The 23928-nt window shown below is 41.8% G+C and overlaps 2 protein-coding genes across 2 annotated transcripts; both read left to right on the top strand.

Moving 5' to 3' along the window:
* The first annotated feature begins 6552 nt into the window (after nucleotides 1-6552).
* Nucleotides 6553-10758, top strand: LOC113219807 (late cornified envelope protein 2D-like). Its single transcript, XM_026447755.1, has 4 exons — nucleotides 6553-6632; nucleotides 8892-8937; nucleotides 9338-9510; nucleotides 10181-10758. The coding sequence occupies exon 4, from the start codon at nucleotides 10201-10203 to the stop codon at nucleotides 10531-10533; it is 333 nt and encodes a 110-aa protein (XP_026303540.1). The 5' UTR covers nucleotides 6553-6632; nucleotides 8892-8937; nucleotides 9338-9510; nucleotides 10181-10200; the 3' UTR covers nucleotides 10534-10758.
* A 9393-nt stretch (nucleotides 10759-20151) lies between these two features.
* On the top strand, nucleotides 20152-21271 carry LOC111533104 (late cornified envelope protein 2A). Its single transcript, XM_023199996.3, has 2 exons — nucleotides 20152-20201; nucleotides 20698-21271. The coding sequence occupies exon 2, from the start codon at nucleotides 20718-20720 to the stop codon at nucleotides 21060-21062; it is 345 nt and encodes a 114-aa protein (XP_023055764.2). The 5' UTR covers nucleotides 20152-20201; nucleotides 20698-20717; the 3' UTR covers nucleotides 21063-21271.
* The last annotated feature ends 2657 nt before the right edge of the window (nucleotides 21272-23928 follow it).

Consider the following 23928-nt stretch of genomic DNA (forward strand, 5'->3'; position numbering starts at 1 on the left):
ACCTCATGTTATAATAAAGCTCTGATTTCTGACTCATTAAATGTCTTGGTCATTCTATTTTCTTCTGAGATTTGTAATGTCCTCCAAAGGACAGGGCCTCAGAGAAATTTTCTTCATGAGGCAAGGAGAAGACATGAGTAGGTGATACATGAAAAGCTGCTCCGAGGAACTTATTTCCCCAAAGGCAGGGTGGATGGAGCTCCAAGAGGGTCACCTCTGGCTGTGGCAGCTTTGCCTTTCTCTCCACTAAGCCAGACACATGTTCTAATTTTCTGTCTATTCCAGACGTTGGGAAGGTTGGGAAGCTCTGCAGACTTGTTCTTCTCTAGGGAGAAGAACACATCTAAATGAAGCAATACTTCCCTGCTGTTAGAATCAATAGTTGGTAAAATGCTTGAAACGGATGTTGAGACCCTTCCTCCTGTTAAGTACAGTCCCTGGTCACTGAACTCCTTTTCAGGGAGGGTGAGTCTGGTGAAGATCTGCCTTTTGACTTGCTGCCTTGGACACCTGGCTTCAGTTCCTCTCAGTGTTAGATCTGATCCCCAGGATGTTTTCCTGCCACTTGGTCCACGTGCTGGGCAGGGGAGTGATGAATGATGGAGATAATAAATAGAAAAAACATGGAAGAGTTACTTAGAAAATATAAAGAATATAAGGAATATAAGAATACAAGACACTGTACGAAAGAAAAGACCTTTCCTCCTTCAATACTTATCTTCTTTGCCAAGCCACCCTCAGATGTGACGGGGCAGAAGTGCCAGGATGGGTAGGGCATCTTAAGTATTAATAGAGGAAGGGGAGAGAAGCAGGGACACAGCAGGGGAAATAAGGGCTAGTGCTTCTTAGGTTCAGGCTGACAGGTGTCTACATGAAGGTAATGGGTTCAGCAAAGATGGATTTTGACAGAGATGGAGTCTCTTATTAATATGTTTAGCTTCTTACTTACCCTTAGTGCCACTAAGACAAAAACCTGGCTGATTAACCAATCTGAGATTCTGTACTGACTGCATTTTAAATCACCCTCTGCACTGTCAGTTTATTCGACTTAATGTTCTTTATTATTTTGCCAGTCTCATTGTTAACCAATTTTCAAGTCCCTGACCAGTAGTAATTTTGAGCTTCCATAAATACGTACATGGGCCATTTCTACAACATTTGTAATAGGATTTTCAATTTTCTTTTCAATTTTCAAGAGCTCTTGATATATCATGGATATTAACCTTGATCTGTCTTTATTAAAATATTGAATACATCGTAATTAATTGACTCTGTTTATAATAACGTTTGCCAAGGAAATATTTGTAGTTTTTAAATACTCAAATATGGCTTTCTTTGCTTTCATAGCTTCAGGGTTTCCTGAGTTGGTTAAGAAGTTTTCCCTTGTCCTTAGTGTTTACATGTCAGCAAACAAAACAAACAAAAAAACCCGAACAGTATAAAATGGAATTCCAAGCAAGGGACCTAAGGTTGCCTGGGGCAGGTGAAGGCTGGCCTGTGGAGGGGTGGACACCTGAGTCTGCTTTCAGGGACCTCTGCCTTAAGTAAGAGCAACTCACCGGCCCTTCCCTTATCCAGTGGGTCTGCTATCTGGGCCCCCATGTGCTCCTTTCGTGGTGAACATAATCCTTTCTTCATCCAAACTTCCATACACAGAATAATTTCCAACCTGATTATTGGTTTTTACTTGCATCTTATCTTACGTTTGGCATGTTTGCATGTGTGTTACAAATTACGTTCTGCTACTATCACAGGAACTCAAAATCACAGCAATTTAAAAAGGAGAGCAGGCTATTTCCACTCACATGTGATGAAGTCAGAGATCAGCAGTCCACGGCTGGTACGGTGGTTCCCTGGAGTCTTCAGAGATGGATACCCCTCTGTCTTATCATTTCATTATTAGTGGTTGTTTCCTGGGAAACAGTTGGTAATCTCAGGATGCTTGATGGAGCCCTGATCTGCAACACTGTACTTCAGGTCTGAAGAAAGAGAAAGGGTGGGTAAAAGGCCCTGACCCCAATACAGCTTTTTACCTGAGCTTTCCTAAAGCCCCAAGAACTTCCTAAATCTCACTGGCTGCTTGTATGTACAGAAGGGATACAGAAGTATAAATTTTGATATCTGGACACAGTGTGGTTCTGGACAAAATTTAAAGATGTGAGTTAAGAATGAAGTGGAGCACATATATTGCGCACACATCCAATCAAGTAGTTCTTGACATAGTTCGACCTGCTGAGTAAAGACAGCTGGATTGCTGGGTTTCTGGAAATAGTGACACAGACTCTCTGGGCACCCTTCACTTACCTCTTAACACAACATTCAGGAACCTCCTGCCCACAATTCCACCTTTATGAGCTCTGCTGTATGCACAGAGGCAAATCTGCCTGGAAAGTTGATTAGGCAGGGGAATTCACTGCTTGCAGCTGAGGTCTGGAGTGCTGTGGGGAGCTCCCTGGAGACAGGCACAAGACCTGGCTTATGGATGCCTGGCAGAGGCTCAGAGTTACTTCTGCTGTCTCCCCACCTCTAATCCACCCATCACCCAGAGGTGGGCCAAAGATCAGGGGTCTGGATGATCTCTCAAGGGCAGGAAGAGGGTGAGGCTCTGAGAAGAAGTGTGCTGTGCAATCAGAAATCATATTTGGTGTTATGGTTGCATCTCTTTCAAAGGTATCTAGAGGGGGAGGGTAACAGATGATTAACTCTGGGTTATCTGAAATACGACCCAAGTGAGGAGAGTCAACAGTAACCAGAACACATTGTGAAAAGGAAAAGGTGGACGGATTGTCACTGGGGCCAGAATCCCCAGAGAGCACTTTCACCTCCACATCGAGTGAAAATTCTACCTAGTCACCCTCTTGAGTCCCCAGGGGGTCAGCCCAGGATTACGGCAGAGTAGAAAAGGTGTTTTGGGCCATGATGGATGCTTGTGTGTGTGGTTATCTCAACTCGGACCCTGTGAGATCCACAGCAGTGCCCGAGAGCTGTGGTGCTGCTCTCTCTCTGACTCCCCAGGCTCTGTTGCTGCTGCTGCAGCAGCTCTGCAGCCAAGGTCGGCTGACTGTGTTTTGCCTGTGCTAACTCCAGGAGCAGTTGCTCCCAGAGTAGGACCAAAACTACCCCCAGTGCTAAGAAAAACTCGGGAGCCTGAGGGACAAGTATATTGGCCAGCTCTTGGAGGGACTCTTACTGTTGCTGGCTCAGTTGACAGAATATCTCAACCTGAGTTCAGCTGGAAGTGAATTCAGCTGAAGAGAACACATGTGTAAACCTAGAATAAGGCTACTTTTCATTTTCTAAACAATTCTCTGTCTGCTTGTAAATAATTGACAAAATCATTAATATTCAGAAACACATTCCCCATGTTACCATTTCGTGGTTGCTCCTTGACCTTGCTAGGTGAGATTTCAATCCTAGTCCACCCCCATGCTGGTTGCATTGCTCCATCTTCACACCTAATTCAGAACTATGTACAGAAAGAGTAAAATTATGAAATTCTAAACTTTTGTACTTGTTACAAGATATGCACTCTTGTAAGTGTTTCAGGTGTAACTCAACCAAAATAACAATTCACACAATATTGCTATTAGGAAATTACAGCTATTTTCCACACTTCATAGATGAAAAGACAGATGCACAGACCATTTTGGGCACATTTCTAAGGTTTTAAGGCAAGTAACTGGTTCTCAGAATCCAAATCTAGGTGATTTAACTACAGTCTGGTCTCAACCAGTTCTCTGGAGTTAAACTGGGAAGGCATGTGCTATTTACTGCGTGTAAAATTCAAACAGCTTATGGTAAGTTCTTCTCAACAAGCTAGACTTAAAACAGCTATTCCCTTCTTTTCTTGCCTGATATACTAATGTTTCTGTGTTAGTTCCCACACTGCACAAAATGAGCCTCTATTTCTCATGCCGTTGTCTTCATCCACGTCCTTCCATCCTTTCTTAAGAATATAGTCACAGTGGGCAGAGATTATATTTCTTTCATATCATGTAGTATCCGCAGAGTTGGCCACATAGTCAACAATACTTGCTGAGTGTGTACCAGAGTGAATTAATAAACTCTGATTATTGAATTTACTAATGGGAGACAGTCCAAGAAAATCCTCAAATGGTTTTTTCTTTAGAGATGTTCAGTTCTTCTAATTCATCTGATCATATCCTTCTCTCATTTACTCTCATAAGACCTGCTTAATAGTTACCTAAATTGCTCAGCACAGAATCCTTGGAAATAGTTCCTCACTCCAGGGAATCCCAAGGCATAGATATGAAGAGATTGAAATTATAAGATTTAATTAATGTGTCCTATTCATCTAACACGGACATTCTTCTAATTCCAATGATTAGAAAGATAGAAATACTGGACATAAATGGACATAGGCAGTGAGGGTGTTGGTGTGTGTGTGTAGTGATCATATGTAATTAACTTAGTTTTATCCCATGATAGCCTATAAATAGTGCTGTCTGGGTCATGAAAAACGATGGGTTCTGTCTTGGTTTTGATTAAGAAGTAAGTGCATAGATATTGCATGAAAGAGAGGTACACAGACAATGAGGTTGGCAGGGAATTGGCATGGGAGAGGGATTTAGAAAGCATAGTTATAAATGATCTGGAAAATTTACCACACCAAACAAAATAATTGACAATCTGGACTAGAAAGATGGTCTGACATTGTGTGTGTGTGTGGTAGTGTATCTATGCTGTGTGTAAACTTGTTCTCAGAAACCTGTTGACATTATGCTAAAATAATTGAAATTTTTTGGGTTAAATTTTCTGAACTTTATTCCCAGCTGTGTCAACTTGGGCTATTTGTTTAGCTCTAGGAGCCTTTGTTTTCTCATTAGTATAGTGGGGATATTAATACCACCTACATCGCAGGATTGGTATGAAGATTAAATGAGATAATGTGTATAAAACAGTTAAATATACCTAGAACAAAATAGATGGTCAGTAAGCATCAGTTATTACTTTCTGTTATTTTTATCATTTGTACACACATGTAGGTGTATATATGTATATACACATATGGAAGTATTTGACCCAAAAGCACAACTCCACTCAACCTATACCTCAGGGGAAGACAGGGAGGTAGGTAGAACTGTATTGGCTAGGGTTATGCAGAGAAACAGTAGAGAGAGAGAAATTTATTTTAAGAAATTGACTCATGTGATGACGGTGTGGGCTGGCAAGTCCAAAATCTTGGCTGGAAATTCAGGTAACAGTTGATGTTGCAGCGTTGAGTCTAAATTCTGTAAGGTAGTAGTCTGGAAACAGGCAGAGTTTCTACACTGCAGTCTTGAGGATAATTTCTTCTTCTTTGGGAAACCTCAGTCTCCATTATTAAAGGCTTCAGCTTATTGGATGAGGCTCACATTAGGGAAGATAATCTGCTTACTCAGTCTACTGATTAAATACTTACAGAGAAACCTGTGGATGGCTGTTTGATCAAACAGCTGGGTACCATAGCATAGCCTGGGCAAAATTAACCATCACAGAGACCGAGAGAATACATGGAGGTCACTGGAGATATGACCCAAGAGACAGAAGAGGGGCCAACTGTGACCAGGACACACCAAGAACATGAAATGATGGTTTTATTTTCACTTAGGATAAAGGCAAATTTCTGGACAGACCCTTGGAGAATATAGGGAAAACAGAAACTTCTACCTGGTAACCCCGGGAGTCTCAACAAGGGTGTGATGTTAGAAGGACTGGAGAGAGGGAATGCAGTACGTGGCTGGGGAGGCCCTTGGCCTTTGGACTTTGGTTTCACAGAGGTGTAGTCAGTACAGCACAGTCAAGGCTGCTGACACTGCACAGTAGCTGGAGCTCTGGGAACTGATGATTGCTGTAGCTGCTTCCCATGCAGGGGTCACACAAGAAGATCTGGAGGTGAACATGGGCTGTCCACTGGAGTGGCACTGTGGAGGGCCCTTTAAAGGCACTGGCATTGCTGGTGGTTTTTTGGCAAGGTATTTAAGTTTCAAAATGAACTGAATAATATGTCAGATAAATTAGAGCCAGGACGAGAATAATTTTGCCCTTTTAAACCTATTCTTGGTGTGCTGGCAGACGGTTGATAAAATACATTAGTATCTAATTAGTACCTATAAAGAAACATACAACTCCAAGTTAAAAGTGTTAGAACTGACATTCTTAGAAACAGAACTAATACTAAACAATGTCAATTCTGTCATCATTTCATATCTACATACTTGCTTCATACCTACTGTATTTCTGAGCTTTAAGAGGCTATCAGGTGTAAGGGGCACCCTTATTTCATGCGTCACAAGGAAAGAAAAAATGCTGCAAATTCAACTATTATGTGCCACCAATCATATGGTATATACTGATTTAAGGGCTGTTAACAAATGTTAGAAGACTGTATCATGGAACTGATGAATTAAGTATAAAACTGATCCACTTTAGGTCATATAAATATGTATGTATATACTAGACAAGCCAATTCTGGCTTTGCCCAGAACACTCCTCTGCTGTGCTCCTCCTTGTCTCTATGTCTAGCACTAGACACTGCTAGACAATATTGAAAAAAGGATCAAAAGTTATGGTACAGGAAAATTTTGGATTAGTCAGTCTATTAAATAAGGGGAGACAAATAAAAAGACATGGTAAGGCTTTTTCTTGTACTGTGGGTAAAATAAATTTCCAACATTTGGTAGGGAGTGTGTTTCTGGAATATATGGAGTTTAAGTTCCCAGGGAAAGAAATCAAGGAGCTACTTGGAGAGACCAGACTACAGGAGAGTGACTTTCCAGATGACATGAACTTCAGATGAAATGTCTGAAATCACCCCCAGGCCATTCTTCTCATTCATGTGGTCCTGAAATGATGCAGTATCCTGCAAACATTCATGAGGCAAATACGTATTTGGGTGGTCCCTGAGGGAGCATGGGCAATGTGACCCATGGGTCTCCTGGCTCAGAGAGATCACACATGATGGTGTGAAGACTGTGGAGACAGAAGCAAGAATACCTGTAGTCAGGTGTTTCTTCACTGACTTGTGAACCAATTCCTACCATTTTTTGAGATATAAAGGGGAAAAGTGGGCAAAAAAGTGGGCAAAAAGAGCTGTTTATTTCCCAGTTCTGGTTTCTCAGAGGATTGGTTCCCACTAGTCCTTCCATTGCTTATTCAACCACGCAATCCAGATGCTCAAGTATGTGCATGTTCATTTCACTTACATTTTTATATGAATATAGCATACATGCACACAGTGCACACACACACACACACACACAGGCTTGCCTCCCCTACTCCCTCACTTACAACATTGTTACAAATATCTTTGTCAAAGAGTATGAGGAAGCTGAGGGTGATATCACCATGAAGACAGTGGAATGAACTAACGTCTTTCAATCACATTGGGAAATGGTGACTCAGGAGGTTCAGGCCCCAAACATCACTTCTTTGGTACCCAGTTTTTCTGCAGCCATCTTCAAAAAGGCCACTATATTCTGCAGTCCTTGAGGTCATGGGCTACTTATTGTTCACCTCTATATCTGTAGGTTTGGACATACGTGCTCCAAAAATGTAGGCTTTCAAAGAATGCCTTTTGAATACACTGCTCTAATCACACTGTGGACTTACTTTATCCTTGAGGTAAAAGCTCTCTGAGAACAGGAATCAGGTCTGCAATAGGATTGGATAAATAGGTGAATAGAATCCCTCAGGTAGAAGCAGACAACGGGAAACTATGCTTTCTACCTATCTACCCTCCCCTACCAAGTAGGCATTAGACAGTGTGAAGGTGTGATCTGTTTCTGTTTTAATCAGAGGTGTGAATAACTATCTTTTTCAATTCTAATTTCAACGTTTTCATTGAGACATAATTCACATATTATATAGTTCATTTATTTAAAATGTTAATGCAGTGGTTTTCAGTATATTCATAGAGTTGGACAATCACCACCACAATTCCAGAACATTTTCATTACTCCAGAAAGAAAACCTGTATCCATTAGTTGTAATTTTCTAATTTCTCCCAGCCTGCTAAAGTACCTGGAAGCCACTGATGTTTCCTCAGAGGATGTGCATAAAAGTAAAAGGAGATACAGGGAACAGAATCTTGTCCAGACTCTGGTTCCTCAGATGCCCTAAGTCAGCTCTTCAGGGGTCCAGCCTGAGAGAGACTGTAACTGGCTAAAGCCTCATCCCTTTTCTATTTCCACAGATTTGCTGACTCTACACATTTCATATAAACAGGATCATAAGAAATGCAGTCTTTTGTGATTGGTTTATTTCATTTAGCCTAAGGTTTTCAAAGTTCATCCTCAATATATCTGTTTAAAATAAATGAATAAATGAATGGGTAACTCTGTCTAGCGCAACCCCAAATCAGAACTCTGAATAAGTAGACCTCTTTCTGACCCTCTACTTCATGGTAGGAAAGGATTTCCCTCTCCACAGAAGCCACAAGAAATGATGTCTACTTCCTAAGGGAGTTTTCAGATAAACTAAGTGTCTTGTAAGGGTTCTATATGGACAATGAATGCCACATAAGACCTGGGTAAGTATCCAATACATGGCATTAGTTTTTCTTTTAAACACATATTTATTAAGTGTCTATCAGGCATATAGTGTCACACTAAGCTCTTTCGTATTTATCACTTAATATTAAAAACAGCTCAGTGAGATAGATATACCTGGTATATAACAGCCATTACATATGAGAACTGATACTCATTGTGAATATCATAGTGACACTCTAGCAATTGTTGATAATTGTTCTAGCAATTTCCAGAGATCACTCAATTAGCATATGCAACTTTTCTGATTCCAGTACCACATTCAGTACAATTCCTCTGACTAAGGGAAATGTTCTGATTTTAGAGGGAATTGTTTATTCTCAATCATACTCTTTGCTGTAGACCACAGAACCAACTCAGATTTAATTCACTGAATCTGCTTGCCACGGTGAGTTGGAGCAAAAGCAGAAACACAGAGCCCAGAAGGAAGGGCTGAGAGCCTAGGCAAGGGTAGAAAGAGCCTAGAAAGAGCCAAGGCTGTAGAAGCCCCCTGGAATGGCTGGATCTACAGCAGAACATGGAAGAGAAACTGCTCAGCATAGAGGGAGTCATAATGGAACGTTTTTACAAGGTCAAGGAATGTTGTGACTCCGAACTGATGTTTCTTCAGAGGACACGAATACGAAAGATGCAGGGAACAGGATCTCATCCAGGCATGGGTCCCTTGTGTACCCTAAGTTAACTCTTTAGGGTTCCCGCCTGGTGGAGGCTCTGACTGGCTAAAGCCTCCTTAGACCCCAGCCCCAGAGAGGAGTCCTGGAAGCTCCTGAGGCCTCTTTGGATTGCAGGGACAAGGAGGCAGAAGAATGTCAGGAATGACCCAGCACGTGCCTGGTTGTGCAAGAGCCACCTCCTGCTTTTCTCAGAGTCAAGCCTGAGCCTATAAAAGACACATCCAGCCTCAGCACCTCATCTGCTCTGACTCCCCAGGGACGTGTCTGTGCTCCTGCGTGTGACCAGGGTGAATGGCAACCTGGGATACCAGAGAGGTATGAGCAGGGCAGAGGGATGGGGAGGATGGAGGTAGGCTGGAGAAAGAGAGTTGTGTGCTTGTGTTCTGCCATGCTGAGCAGGAATAGGACCCAGTCTGCCTCAAATCTATCGAGGCTCTGAGGCCTACTGGAGCTCATATAGGTGGGGAAAGCTAACTGCGCACATCTTTTCCAATTCTGTGTTCAGTGACTTCACGTTGGTAACTTCAAAACTGCCGTGTTGGGCATATTTCCACCATGGAAACTGGCTAATACTTCGAGCCAAGTCCTTTTATCTGGAGATTTCATTGCGAAATCTTTTTCCAGAGGACACTCTGGTGTGTCCTGCAACACCCAGCTGGTCCTTAGGGCTTGTATAAAGGAAATAGGTACTTCAGGGAGCTGTGAATACTCTACTCAGGCTTGTGAGGATAGAGAAATCTCAGCTTCCTCTGAAAGGAAGAATAATAAGCTCATTCTGTGGATTTTTAAATGTATGTGCTTTTATTTGGAGGAAAGATTCAAGTTGTTTCTTTCAGATTACTGATATGACTGTATGATTTAAATATCATTCTTCACCCACCCACGCATTGATTTCAGAAGAGGTATAATATGATCGTTGGTTTTAAATATTTAAAGAGTTTCATTATTATGTTTTAGGCTGACTAAACTCTGCCAGGATGTCTTGCCAGCAAAACCAGCAGCAGTGCCAGCCCCCTGCCAAGTGTCCTCCCAAGTGTACTCCAAAATGTCCACCTAAGTGTCCCCCCAAATGCCCACCCCAGTGCCCAGCTCCATGTTCCCCTGCAGTCTCTTCCTGCTGTGGTCCCAGCTCTGGGGGCTGCTGTGGTCGCAGCTCTGGGGGTTGCTGCAGTTCTGGGAGTGGTGGCTGCTGCCTGAGCCACCACAGGCCCCGCCTCTTCCACAGGCGCCGGCACCAGAGCCCAGATTGCTGTGAAAGTGAACCTTCTGGGGGCTCTGGCTGCTGCCACAGCTTTGGGGGCTACTGCTGACCTGGGCTAAGAAGAACTCTTTGGACTGAATGTTCAAGAACCTGCTACAACCTGATGCTTAACTCTTTCCATTTCCTCTCATTCCATTCATGGGTGGACAGGGACCACCAAGACTCATGGGGCTTCCCTGGAAGAACTTTGCACTTGATGGAGCACCTCAATTGCAGGTCTTCTTTTCCTCCTTTACCTCATGCTATAATAAAGCTCTGATTTCTGACTCACAAATTGTCTTGGTCATTCTCTTCTCTTCTGAGATTTCAAATGTCCTCCAAAGGTCAGTGCCTCAGAGAAATTCTCTTCATGGGTCAAGGACAGGACCTGAGTAGGTGATACATGAAAAGCTGCTCCAAGGAACTAATTCCCCCAAATGCAGGGTGGATGGAGCTCCAAGAGAGTCACCTCTGGCTATGGCAGCTTTGCCTTTCTGTCCATTAAGCCAGACACATGTTCTAATTTTCTGTGTATTCCAGACATTGGGAAGGTTGGGAACCTCTGTAGACTTCTTCATCTCCATAAAGAAGAACACATCTCTATGAAGCAAAACTTCCCTGCTGTTAGAATCAATAGTTGAATAAAATGCTTGAAATGAATGTTGAGACTCTTCATTCTGCAAAGTACAGCACATAGTCACTGAACTCCTTTTCAGGGAGAGTGACTGGTTAAAATCAGCCCTTTGACTTGCTGCCTCGGACACCTGGCTTCAGTTCCTCTCAGTGTTAGATCTGAGTCCCAGGATGCTGTCCTGCCACTTGGCCCATGTGCTGGGCAGGTGAGTGATGAGTGATGGAGATTTTTGTTACAAAAAACATGGAGGCTCCACTTTGAAAATACAGTGAATAAATGGTACAAGATGCTGTAGGGAAGATTAGACCTTTTCTCCTTCAACGTTTATCTTCTTTGTCTAGCCACCCTCAGATGTGAGGGGAGAGAAGTGCCAGGATGGTTGGGGGATCTTTAGTATTAATAGGAGAAAGGGAGGGAAACAGGGAAACAGGAGGGGAAATAAGGACTAGTGCTTCTTAGATTCAGGCTGACAGGTGTCCACATGAAGATAATTGATTCAGAGAAGAGAGAATCTGACAGAGATGGAGTCTGATATGTAAATGTTCAGCTGCCTCCTCACCCTTACTGCTGCTAAAAAAAACACCTAGCTCTTTAACCAGTCTGAGATTCCATACTCTCTGCATTTTAAATTACTCTTTGCACTGAGTCACTTTATTTGATTTAATGCTCTTTATTATTTTTGCCAGTCTCATTCTTTTTTTTTTTTTTATTTTACTTTAAGTTCTGGGATACATGTGTTGAATGTACAGGTTTGTTACATAGGTGTATATGTGCCATGGTGGTTTGCTGTGCCTATGAACCCATCATCTAGGTTTTAAGCTCAGCATGCATTATGTATTTTTCCTAATGCTCTCCCTCCTCTTACCTCTAACCCCAGTATGCCCCAATGTGTGATATTCCCCGCCCTATGTCTATGTGTTCTCATTGTTCAGCTCCCACTTATTAGTGAGAACGTGTGGTGGTTGGTTTTCTGTTCCTGTGTTAGTTTGCTAAGGATGATGGTTTCTAGCTTCATCCATGTCCCTGTAAAGGACATAAACTCATTCTTTTTATGACTGCATAGTATTCCATGGTGTATATGTGCCACATTTTCTTTATCCACTCTATCATTGATGGGCATTTGGGTTGGTTCCAAGTCTTTGCTATTGTAAACAGTGGTGCTATAAATCTACATGTGCATGTGTCTTTCTAGTAGAATGATTTATAATCCTTTGGATATACACCCATTAATGGGATTGCCGGGTCAAATAGTATTTCTGGTTCTATATACTTGAGGAATCACCACACTGTCTTCCACAATGGGTGAACTAATTTACAGTCCCACCAATGGTGTAAAAGCATTCCTATTTCTCTGCATCCTCTCGAGCATCAGTTGTTTCCAGACTTTTTAATGATCACCATTCTAACTAGCCAGAGATGGTATCTCATTGTGGTTTTGATTTGCATTTCTCTAATGACCAGTGATGATGAGTTTTTTTCTTTTGTTGACCGCATAAATGTTTTCTTTTGAGAAGTGTCTGTTCATACCCTTTGCCCACTTTTTGATGGGTTGTTTGCTTTTTTCTTGAAAATCTGTTTAAGTTCCTTGTAGATTCTGAACATTAGACCTTTGTCAGATGGATAGATTGCAAAAATTTTCTCCCGTTCTGTAGGTTGCCTGTTCACTCTGATGATATTATTTTTTGAAAAGATTAACAAAATACATAAGCCACTAGCCAGACTAATAAAGAAGTCAGAGAAGAGTCAAATAGACACAATAAAAAGTGATAAAGCATATATCACCACTGATAACACAGAAATACAAACTACCATCAAAGAATACTATAAACTCCTCTATGCAAATAAACTAGAAAATCTAGAAGAAATGGATAAATTCCTGGACACAGAAACTCTCCTAACACTAAACTAGGAAGAAGTCAAATCCCTGAATAGACCAATAACAAGTTCTTAAATTGAAGCAATAATTAATAGCCTACCAACTAAAAAAAAAAAAAAAAAAAAAAAAAAAACCCAGGACCAGACAGATTCACAGTCGAATTCTACCAGAGGTACAAAGAGGAGATGGTGGCATTCCTTCTGAAACTATTCCAAACAATAGTAAAAGAGGGAATCCTCCCTAACTCATTTTATGAGGCCAGCATCATCCTGATTTTAAAATCTGGCAGAGACACGACAAAAAAAGAAAATTTCAGGCCAATATCACTGATGAACATCAATGCAAAAATCCTCAATAAAATACTGGCAAACTGATTCCAGCAGCACATCAAAAAGCTTATCCACCACTTTAAGTCAGCTTCATCCCTGGGATGCAAGGCTGGTTCAACATACAGAAATCAATAAACATAATCCATCACATAAACAGAACCAATGACAAAAGCCACATGATTATCTCAATAGATGCAGAAAAGGCCTTTGATAAAATTCAACACCCCTTCATGATAAAAACTCTCAATAAGCTAGGTATTGATGGGACATATTTCAAAATAATAAGAGTTATTTATGACAATCCCATAGCCAATATCATACTGAATGGGCAAAAACTGGAAGCATTCCCTTTGAAAACCAGCACAAGACAAGGGTGCCCTCTCTCACCACTCCTATTCAACATAGTATCGGAAGTTCTGGCCAGAACAATCAGGCAAGATAAGGAAATAAAGGGTATTCAATTAGGAAGAGAGGACATCAAATCGAATCTCTTTGCAGATGACATGACTGTATGTTCAGAAAACCCTATCGTCTCAGCCCAAAAACTCCTTAAGCTGATAAACAACTTCAGCAAAGTCTCAAGATACAAAATCAATGTGCAAAAATCACAAGCATTCTTATACACCAATAATAGACAAGCAGAGGGCCAAACTATGAGTAAACTCCCATTCGCAATTGCTACAAAGAAAATAAAATACCTAGGAATATAATTTACAAGGGAGGTGAAGGAATTCTTCAAGGAGAACTACAAACCACTGCCCAAGGAAATAAGAGAGGACACAAACAAATGGAAAACATTCCACGCTCATGGATAGGAAGAATCGGTATCTTGAAAATGGCCATACTGCCCAGAGTAATTCATGGATTCAATGCTCTTCCCCATCAAGCTACCACTGACTTTTTTCACAGAACTACAAAAAAACTACTTTAAATTTCATATGGAACCAAAAAAGAGCCCGTATAGCCAAGACAACCCTAAGCAAAAGGAACAAAGCTGGAGGCATCACACTACCTGACTTCAAACTGTACTACAGGCCTACAGTAACCAAAACAGCATGGTACTGATACCCAAACGGATATGTAGAGCAATGGAACAAAACAGAGGCCTCAGAAATAATACCACACCTCTACGACCATCTGATCTTCAACAAACCTGACAAAAAAAAAAGCAATGGGGAAAGGATTCCCTATTTAATAAATGTTGCTGGAAAAACTGGCTAACGATATGTGGAAAACAGAAACTCGACCCCTTCCTTACACCTTATATAAAAATTAACTCAAGATGGATGTTAAAGACTTAAATGTAAAACCCGAAAGTATAAAAACCCTAGAAGAAAACCTAGGCAATATCATTCAGGACATAGGCATGGGCAAAGGCTTCATGACTAAAACAGCAAAAGCAATAGTAACAAAAGCCCAAATCGACAAATGGGATCTAATTAAACTAAAGAGCTTCTGCTCAGCCAGTCTCATTATTAACTGAAATTTCAAGTCCCTGACCAGTAGTAATTTTGTTCTGCTAAAAACAAGCACATTGGCCATTTCTACAACTTTCATAATATGATTTCGAATTTTCTTTTTAATTTTCAAGAGCTCTTGATATATCACAGATATTAACCTTGATCTGCCTTTATTAAAATATTTAATGCACCAGATTTAATTGACTCTGTTTGTAATAACTTTTGCTATGGAAACATTTTTAGTTTTTATATACTCAAACATGACTTTCTTTGCTTTTATAGCTTCAGGGTTTCTTGAGTTGGTTAAGAAGTTTTCCCTTGTCTTTAGTGTTTACATGTCAGCAAACAAAACAAGCAAAAAATCCCGAACAGTATAAAATGGAACACAAAGCAGGGGACCTAAGGTTGCCTGGGATAGGTGAAGGCTGGCCTGCAGAGAGGTGGGCACTGAGTCTGCTTTCAGGGACCTCTGCCTTAAGTGGGAGCAATCCCCAGTGGGCCTACTATCCGGACCTCCATGTGCTCCTTTCATAGTGAGCATAATCCTTTCTCTATCTAACCTTCTATACGCAGGATAGTTTCCAGTACAACTATTTGCTTTTCATTGCGTCTTACCTTGTGTTTGGCATGTGTGCATGTGTGTTAGAAGTTATTTTCTTCTGCTATCACAGGAACTCAAAATTACAGCAATTTTAATAAGAAGGCAGTCAATTTCCACTCATATATGATGAAGTCAGAAGTCGGTAGTCCACAGCTGTTGCAGTGGTTCCACGGAGTCTTCAGAGATGGACACACCTCTGTCTCATTATTTCATTTTTAGTGGTTGTTTCCTGGGAGGCAGTTGGTGATCTTGAGGTGCCTGATACAGCTCTGATCTGCAAGGCTGTGCTTCAGCTAGGAAGAAGGAGAAAGGGTGGGTAAAAGGCCCTGACCCCTGTAAAGCCTCTTACGTGCGATTTCCTAAAGCCCCAACAACTTCCTAAATCTCCCTGGCTGCTTGTATGTACAAGGAGGATGAAGAAGCGTAAATGTTAATATCTAGACATGGTTTGGTTCTGGACAGAATTTGAAGATGTACATTAAGAATGAAGGGGGCATGTATATTGGGCACATATCCAATCAAGTAGTTCTTGATATAGTTTGACCCGCTGAGAAAAGACATCTGGATTGCTGGGTTTCTGGAAACAGTGACATAGACTCTTTGGGTACACTTCACTTACCTCTTAACACAACATTCAGGAACATCCCACCCACAGTTCCATCTTTATGGGCTCTGCTGTATGCACTGAGGCAAGCCTGTGTGGAAGGTTGATTAGGCAGGGGAATTCACTGCCTGCAGCTGAGGTCTGGAGTGCTGTGGGGAGCTCCCCAAAGACAGGCACAAGACCTGGCTTATGGATGCCTGGCGGAGGCTCCAGGTTACTTCTGCTGTCTCCCCACCTCTAATCCACCCATCACCCAGAGGTGGGCCGAAGATCAGGGGTCTGGATGATCTCTCAAGGGCAAGAAGAGGGTGAGGCTCTGAGAAGAAGTGTGCTGTGCAATCAGAAATCATATTTGGTGTTATGGCTTCATCTCTTTCAAAGATATCTAGAGGGGGAAGATGGCAGATGATTAACTCTGAGTTGGGCTATTAGAAACATGAACCAAGTGAAGAGAGTCAACAGTAACCAGAACACATTGTGAAAAGGAAAAGGTAGATGGATTGTCACTGGGGCCAGAATCCCCAGAGAGAACTTTCACCTCCAAATGGAGTGAAAATTCTACCTGGTCACCCTCTTGTGTCCCCAAAGGGTCAGCCCAGAAAGAGGGGAGAATAGAAAAGGAGTCTGGGGCCAGGGTGATTCTTGTGTGTGGTTATCTCAACTCGGACCCTCTGAGATCCACAGCAGTATCCACAGCTCTCTCTCTGACTCCCCAGGCTCTGTTGCTGCTGCCGCAGCAGCTCTGAAACCAAGGTCGGCTGACTGTGTGTTGCCTGTGCTAACTCCAGAAGCAGCTGCTCCCAGAGCAGGACCAGCATTACCCCCAATGCTAAAAAGAAGTTAGGAGACCGAGGGATGAGCATATTGGCCAGCTCCTGGGAGGTACTCTTACTGTTGCTGGCTCAGTTGGCAGGATATCTCAATGTGAGTTCAGCTGAAAGTGAATTCAGCAGTAGAACACAGTGTAAACCTAGAATAAGGATACTTTTCTTTTTCTGAACAATTCTCCCTCTGCTTGTAAGTAACTGACAAAACCAGTAATATTAAGAAAGACATTCCCCATGTTACTATTTCATGGTTGCTCTTTGGCCTTGCTAGGTGAGATTTCAGTCCTAGTCAACCCCCATGCTGGTTGGATTGCTCCATCTTCACACCTAATTCAGAACTATGTACAGTAATTGTAGAAGTATATAATTCTAAACATTTTTACCTGTTATAAGAGATGCACTCTTTAATTCATACAATATTGTGATTAGGTAATTACAGTTATTTTATATACTTCAGAGATGAGAAAACAGAGTCACAGATGATTTTGGGAACATTTTTAAGGTTCCACAGCAAGTACTTGGTTCTTAGAATCCAAATCTAGGTGATTTAGCTACAGAGTCTGTGATCTCAAGCAGTTCTCTACAATTAAACTGGAAAGGCCTGCACTATTTACTGTGTGAAATTCACACAGCTTATAGTAAGTTCTTCTCAGCAAGCTAGACTTAAAGCAGGTATTCCCTAATTTCCTTCTCTGATATACTAATGTTTCTGGGCTAGTTCCCATGCTGTACAAATGACCCTCTATTCCTCATGCCCTTCTCTCCCCCTATGTCCTTCTGTCCTTTCTGAAGATCCAGTTTCCCAAAGGGGCTCTCTATTTGTCTGCCCCACTCCTGATTAGGGCCCCTTCTTTGGCTTCTCTGGATAAACTCACAATAATGATAGACCAAGAAGAAGACTGGTACCTGAGAAGTAAAAACAGATAACGGACCAGGACCAGGGCCAAGGATGCCTCATATAGAGGGTCCTGGAGCAGGTTGTACAGTTTATTCTGGCTCTAGGAGGAGCAGGGTGTGATTCTTACACATTAAATGTACATGTCTAAATATTCTTGATATTCTGTCTCCTCTTCTGTCCCTTTGGAAAATCATGGGAGATTCCAGGATACTCCACCAGCTTCTTCTGCCCAAAAGTTATAAATGGCTTCAGCAGGAATCTTGCCACTGGCAATAGTTTCAGGGACCCAGGTCACTATGTAGGCATCCCTTGTTAGGAAACTATTGCCCCCCACCTCACCTCCAGGTCTGCTCTATGAGCTGGTGGCTTAGTGACTTTCTAGGCAAAGGGGAGGTGGAGGTGGCTTAAAGGAAGTATTTTAAATAACTCCCAGGTAATTCTTCTAATAAAATTTAATTCATCCATTCATCCATCTAATCAATAGTCTACAGTCAACAGCTAGACTCCCCAGGAAAAGAAACAAGGGGTAAGACCTGATCCCAAGCTCCTGCTCTGGTGACTTAATGACTGTGGACATAAAGCCAAGATTACCTAGAATTCTGTAAGCTTGATCTCTAACAGTGGCTGATCATATTTTATCATAAAAAATATGGAAGGACATTTTGTCTCCTGAGACTGGCTTCCTGTGAATGAGGCACATATCAGCTTTGCGGTTTTCTCTCCAGCCCTTGGCCACACTGCTGTGCTTGTTCCTGGCCTTGCAAACGCACCTTCATGCCTGTGCTGCCTACACACACAAACACACACATTCATAAAGGCACAGCCCATTCCATTCTCTTCCTTCATGGTTACTACCATCTTTGTCAAGGAGAATGAGGAACCTGGCATGACATCCCCTCAGGCATTGTCAGGTGATCCAGTGTCCCAACAATCTCCTTGGAAAATAGACTCATTTTGTATACACATAAATTTCACAGAGGTCTTCAGAATGTCCACTGAATTGTGAATTCCTAGAGGTCACACAACACACAGGGTATTTGCCTCTATAAACCAAAGTGTTTGGATAGATGATCACTGAATACCTCGTAGCTGACAAAATAGTATCTTTTTGATTAACTGCTATGTTTGGATATCAACATTTTTTACTCTTGACCTGAACACCCTCAAGGGTAGGGAACTACATCTGAGACTAGAAAATAAAACTATTGGAGATGGGGCATCTCTTAGTATGACAGAAATGTAAAGATCATATACTTTTACCTTCTAGACCAAGGGTATATGAAAGAAGGGACTATCTTTTTCAAAAGCTGTATTCTAACTTATGCATATAGTAGGTTGTCAGTAAATGTTTGATGGATGGATGAAATAAATTGATTAATGGATGAATGTATCTTATCCAAAATGGTATCATATTCTTTACTCTCCTGTCATTCACCAATAAGATTAAATAAATCATTTGATTCCCATCACCCTCTTGACAAGAAATAATTAGACTTCTCAAAATCCTGAATGTACACTGTACATTCTTAAGAGAGTCTTCACTAGCCTGCCTATAGTTTTAAATAAAAATTTCAAAGACAGGAACTGAATATTGTCCATTTTTCTGTCTCACACCCTGCCCCTGTTCTTTTAAAAATTGACATTGTTTAAGTGTCTTCCTTGTGCCTTATCATGTACTAAAGCCTCACTTGATGGAACCAACAATTCAGAGAGGAAGGTGCTAATACGCCTGTTTTACAGTTGAGGATTTAGATTGTCTAAATAAAGTCTTCGAGGTGACTGGGCTCGTAAACACAGAGCTCTTCTGAGTCCAATTCAAGAAACTATTGCCTTATTTTAAAAACTGCCTTGTTACACAGTAGACATTTTAATTTCTAACTGAAGAAGTTTAGTCACGATGATCATCACCACCAAATCTGAGGAAACCATCTTGAATCACTTACTAATCCTGTTAGCAAGGTTCTGTGGGCTACACAGGGACATGGGGTCAGGAATGAGGGTCTGAGCAGAAGGGGAGGAGTGTATTCCATGAAGGAAATGGTCTCTGACTCAATGCCACAAAGAAACCTGCTTAGCTGTGGAAGCAGGCTTGGAAAACTATACTCAGGGATGGGAAGAAATTGGAATAGCACACTTCCACAGAGAAACTATGGCAAGGATCTCCGGTGTTCTTAGAAGTCAGTCTTTGAGACTTTGTCCAGGCACGAGTTCCTTAAGGATCTTCTGGCAGCTCCCCGGGTACCCGGCCTGGAGGAGGCTATGACTGGTTAAAGCTCCTTTAGACCCTCATCCTGGAGGGAGGTCTTGGGAGCTCCCAGTGCTTCCTTGGATTGTAGGGACAAGAAGGCAGGGGAATGACAGGAATGACCCAGCACGTGACTGATTGTGCAAGAGCCACCTCCTGCTCTTCCCAGAGCCAAGTCTGAGCCTATAAAAGACATACTAAGCTCCAGCACCTCATCTGCTCTGACTCCCCCGGGACTTGTCTGTGCTCCTGTGTGTGACCACCGTGAGTGGCAACCTGGGAGACCAGAGGGCACAGGGGAATGGGAGGATGAACGGCGGCTTCAGAGAGTTATGTCTTTGATTCTGTGCTATTATGTGCAGAAAAGAGAGACAGTCTGACTTGAGTTTCTGGAAATCTTGCCTTGGGCTATGAGAAATGTGTATCTGACAGTTTCATCAAGGGCTTATTCTTATATTTCAAAAATGGATACTTTGTTGGGTGTGAATACGCTATTCAAGGTCATGAAGATTTGAAGATACTGCCTATCTACTAAATGATAGAATAAGAAGCTTATTGTATCTGATTTTCAAGTATATATCTTCATTCAGCAGGAAAGATTTAAGTTGTTTTCTTTCACTTGTTGATATATATGTGTGTATGTGTACACATATACACACACTGAATATTATTCACCATCACCATGATTTCGTTTTAAAAGAGATAAAATTGCCATCCTTGCCTTTTCACAGCTAAAGGGTTTGATTATTTCAATTTTCAGGTTGAAAAAGTTGCACTGAGATGTCCTGCCAGCAAAACCAGCAGCAGTGCCAGCCCCCTCCCAAGTGCCCCCCAAAATGCCCACCCAAGTGTCCTCCAAAGTGCCCACCCCAGTGCCCAGCCCCATGCCCACCTGCAGTCTCTTCCTGCTGTGGCTCCAGCTCTGGGGGCTGCTGCGGCTCTAGCTCTGGGGGCTGCTGCGGCTCTAGCTCTGGGGGCTGCTGGAGCTCTGGGGGTGGCAGTTGCTGCCTGAGCCACCACAGGCCCCGTCTCTTCCACCGGCACCGGCACCAGAGCCCAGACTGCTGTGAGTGTGAACCCTCTGGGGGCTCTAGCTGCTGCCACAGCTCTGGGGGCTGCTGCTGACCAGACCTCAAACATCACAGAGAAACCCTTATGGAGAAACTTGCAGCCAGGACCTGTCCCAGAATGATGCCTCTCCTGCCCCTTTTTCTCCTTCACTTGGGCTGACACACCTTGTGAAGTGTTTGTTGTCATGGCCCAAGCGCCCATCCTGGATCCTGATCTTACTTTCCTACCTTACCTCATACAACAATAAAGCTCTTCTGCCTCTTGTGAAGTATCCTGGCCATTGTCAATTCTTTTATTCTTTTCAAATCCCTTAAAGTCCAGTGCCCCAGTTGTACACTTTTAAGGATGCTTTGGTAAGAGTGGAGTGTGAGAAAGAGGTATGCTGGAAGCAGTCTCCAGAGGGGCAGTCCTGAAAGAGCAGCCTCACAGTAGGGCTTCTCAATGGGACTGCGTGTGTGCACTTGGAGACTGCGAGATGTGGACCCTCTCAGCCCAGGCAGGGGCCTGAAGGGACTGACAGCTCCAGGGCTGAGCGCTGCTGGCCATGTGCTGCTTGCTCAGTTTAACTCATCATGCCGAATGTAACTTATTTTCATGTTCTCTTCATGCCATGATGACAAAGTTAGAAAAATCTTTTGCACTCCAAGCAAAAAGGTCTATTTAACAGAATTCTTTTCATCAGATTTAAAATGCTTGGCATGAGAATCAGAACCCTTAGGGGCAAGTTTAAATGACAACTCATTGTCACTCAACCACTCTCCGTGGAGGAGGAGTCTGTACAGTTCTTGCTTTCTTTCATGTTCCAGTCTCTCCATGAAACAACAGTTAAATAAATACTTAAGCCAATATGGAGACAAAAAGGTTAAGGGGAGATATGATAGCTTCTGAAAATATGTTAAAGGATGTTATCAGGAGGGCAGGGACCAATTCTTATTAGTCAATGAGAGCAGAACAGGAAGTAATGAACTTCAACTGCAGTAGGGAAATTTAAGTGAAATATAAGAAAACTTTTAAACCATCAGAACAATTAAGCAAAGGTACAAATAATAAATTCACCTTTACTAATCATATTCATAGTAGCACTAGATACCCATCCATCAGGGATAAGTTAGAAATAATAAAAAACAATTTTACCAATATTCTGGGAAGAGACTAAATTATTTAAGAGGAATACTTCTCAAAATCTCCACCATGTACTAAAAAACAGACTCTGAAAAAGAATAGCTTTTAAAATATGTAAGAGGAACAAAATATTAATTCTACAAATAGTTGTTAGTTTTCTACCATAAACAAAACTCAAACTTAGTCTTTCTGGAGGAAATAAAAATAAATTCTAAAAGAAAAAAAAAAAAAGAAAAAAAATACTTAAGCAATGTTAGGCTGAAGGAACACTTCTGTATGGGCCTGCTCAGTCCCTGTGACTCAATCCATGGCTAAGTGAGACAGAGTATGGAACCGGGCTCTGGGCCATGTCCCACCTTTATTGCTGCACCTGCCTCACTGCAAAGGATCAGGCCTGGAGGGTGTGAAGGAGAATTATGAGAAATACCACTCTCAAAAAATATATATGAAACAAAACATAAACCAAAATAATCAAAAAAAGAAAAACCACTCTTATGCAGCTGTAAAATAAGCCGCATGTAGCCCAGCCTCGGTCTGGCCCTCCTTAGGTTCTGGTCTCAGCTCAGCACTCACATTAAAATAATTTTAGGACAGAGAAGCAGCTTGTCTGGATGACTGAGGCTCTGTGCCTTGGGGAGGAAGTGTGAGGAAGAGTGAGGGCACCACCAGGGCAATTAAAAATAGTAGTCTATCAGCAGGCTGAGAGGTGCGTGTGGTGAGATGATGGGCTCGGTTCAGAGCAACGCCCTGCTGAAAATGGGCTTATAAAGCATCCTATCCCTTCTTCTTCATGACACCAATGGGTACCAATTAACATCTCCACCTGTGTTCTTCCACTCTAATCCCTCCCTATCATGCTTGAGGCTTCTTTTCTTTGCTCCTTTTTGTAAATATTGCAACTCCTATAGGTAATTATATGTCATTGTTAGTTTAATTTGAAATTCTCATAGTACTAATTCTGAGTCTATGTTCATATATGTATTGCCCACACTTTTTCTTTTTTGTTTCTCTGCGAACTACCTATTCATATACTCTGCCTTATTTTTCAGCATATTCCTTTTTTTTTTTTTTTTTTTTTCTGGTCTATCTTAAGTATTTTCCCTCTGCATTAGTCAGTGTTCTGCAAAGAAACAGAACCAGTAGGAGACATAGGTCTGGATAGAAATATAGATATAGTTACAGATATAGGTAGAGATACAAATTTATGATAAGAATTGGAAACGGATTTATGATTATGAAGGCTGAGAAATCTCAAGATCTGTCATTGGAAAACTGGAAACCTAGAAGAGGGGATAGTTCTAGTCTGAGTCTGAAGGCCTGAGAACCAGGAGAGCTGATGGTGGAAATTGCAATCTGAGCACTATCCCAGCACAATAAGATCAATATCCCACCACAAAGCAGTCAGGCAGAAGAAATTTCCTCTTACTCAGCCCTATTGTTCTATTCTGGTCATCAGTTGATTGAATGAAGCCCACTCACATAGGGAAGAGTAATCTACTTTAATCGGTCTACAAATTCAAATGTTAATTTCATCGAAAAACGTCCTCACAGAAACAGCCCGAGTAATGTTTGACCAAATGTCTGGGCACCTTATGGCTCAGTCAAGTCTCCATAAAATTAGCCAGCATACTTCTCCCCTTCCTCCTTATATTATGAGCCATATTGGCTCATAGTAATATTGTTTGCTATAAGAAATTTTAAATTTTCTTTTATCTTGAAAGTTTTACACTTCTTGGTTAAGAGTTTTTTTTTTTTTTTCATGTTCTTAAATTATACACATAGTCTTCAAGACTTTCTG

The sequence above is a fragment of the Piliocolobus tephrosceles genome, chromosome 1, assembly GCF_002776525.5.
Source record: "Piliocolobus tephrosceles isolate RC106 chromosome 1, ASM277652v3, whole genome shotgun sequence".
NCBI lineage: Eukaryota > Metazoa > Chordata > Mammalia > Primates > Cercopithecidae > Piliocolobus > Piliocolobus tephrosceles.

Bases quoted from the DNA above. Each gene is read 5' to 3' on its own strand.
- LOC113219807 (XM_026447755.1), top strand. From the start codon at position 10,201: ATGTCTTGCCAGCAAAACCAGCAGCAGTGCCAGCCCCCTGCCAAGTGT.
- LOC111533104 (XM_023199996.3), top strand. From the start codon at position 20,718: ATGTCCTGCCAGCAAAACCAGCAGCAGTGCCAGCCCCCTCCCAAGTGC.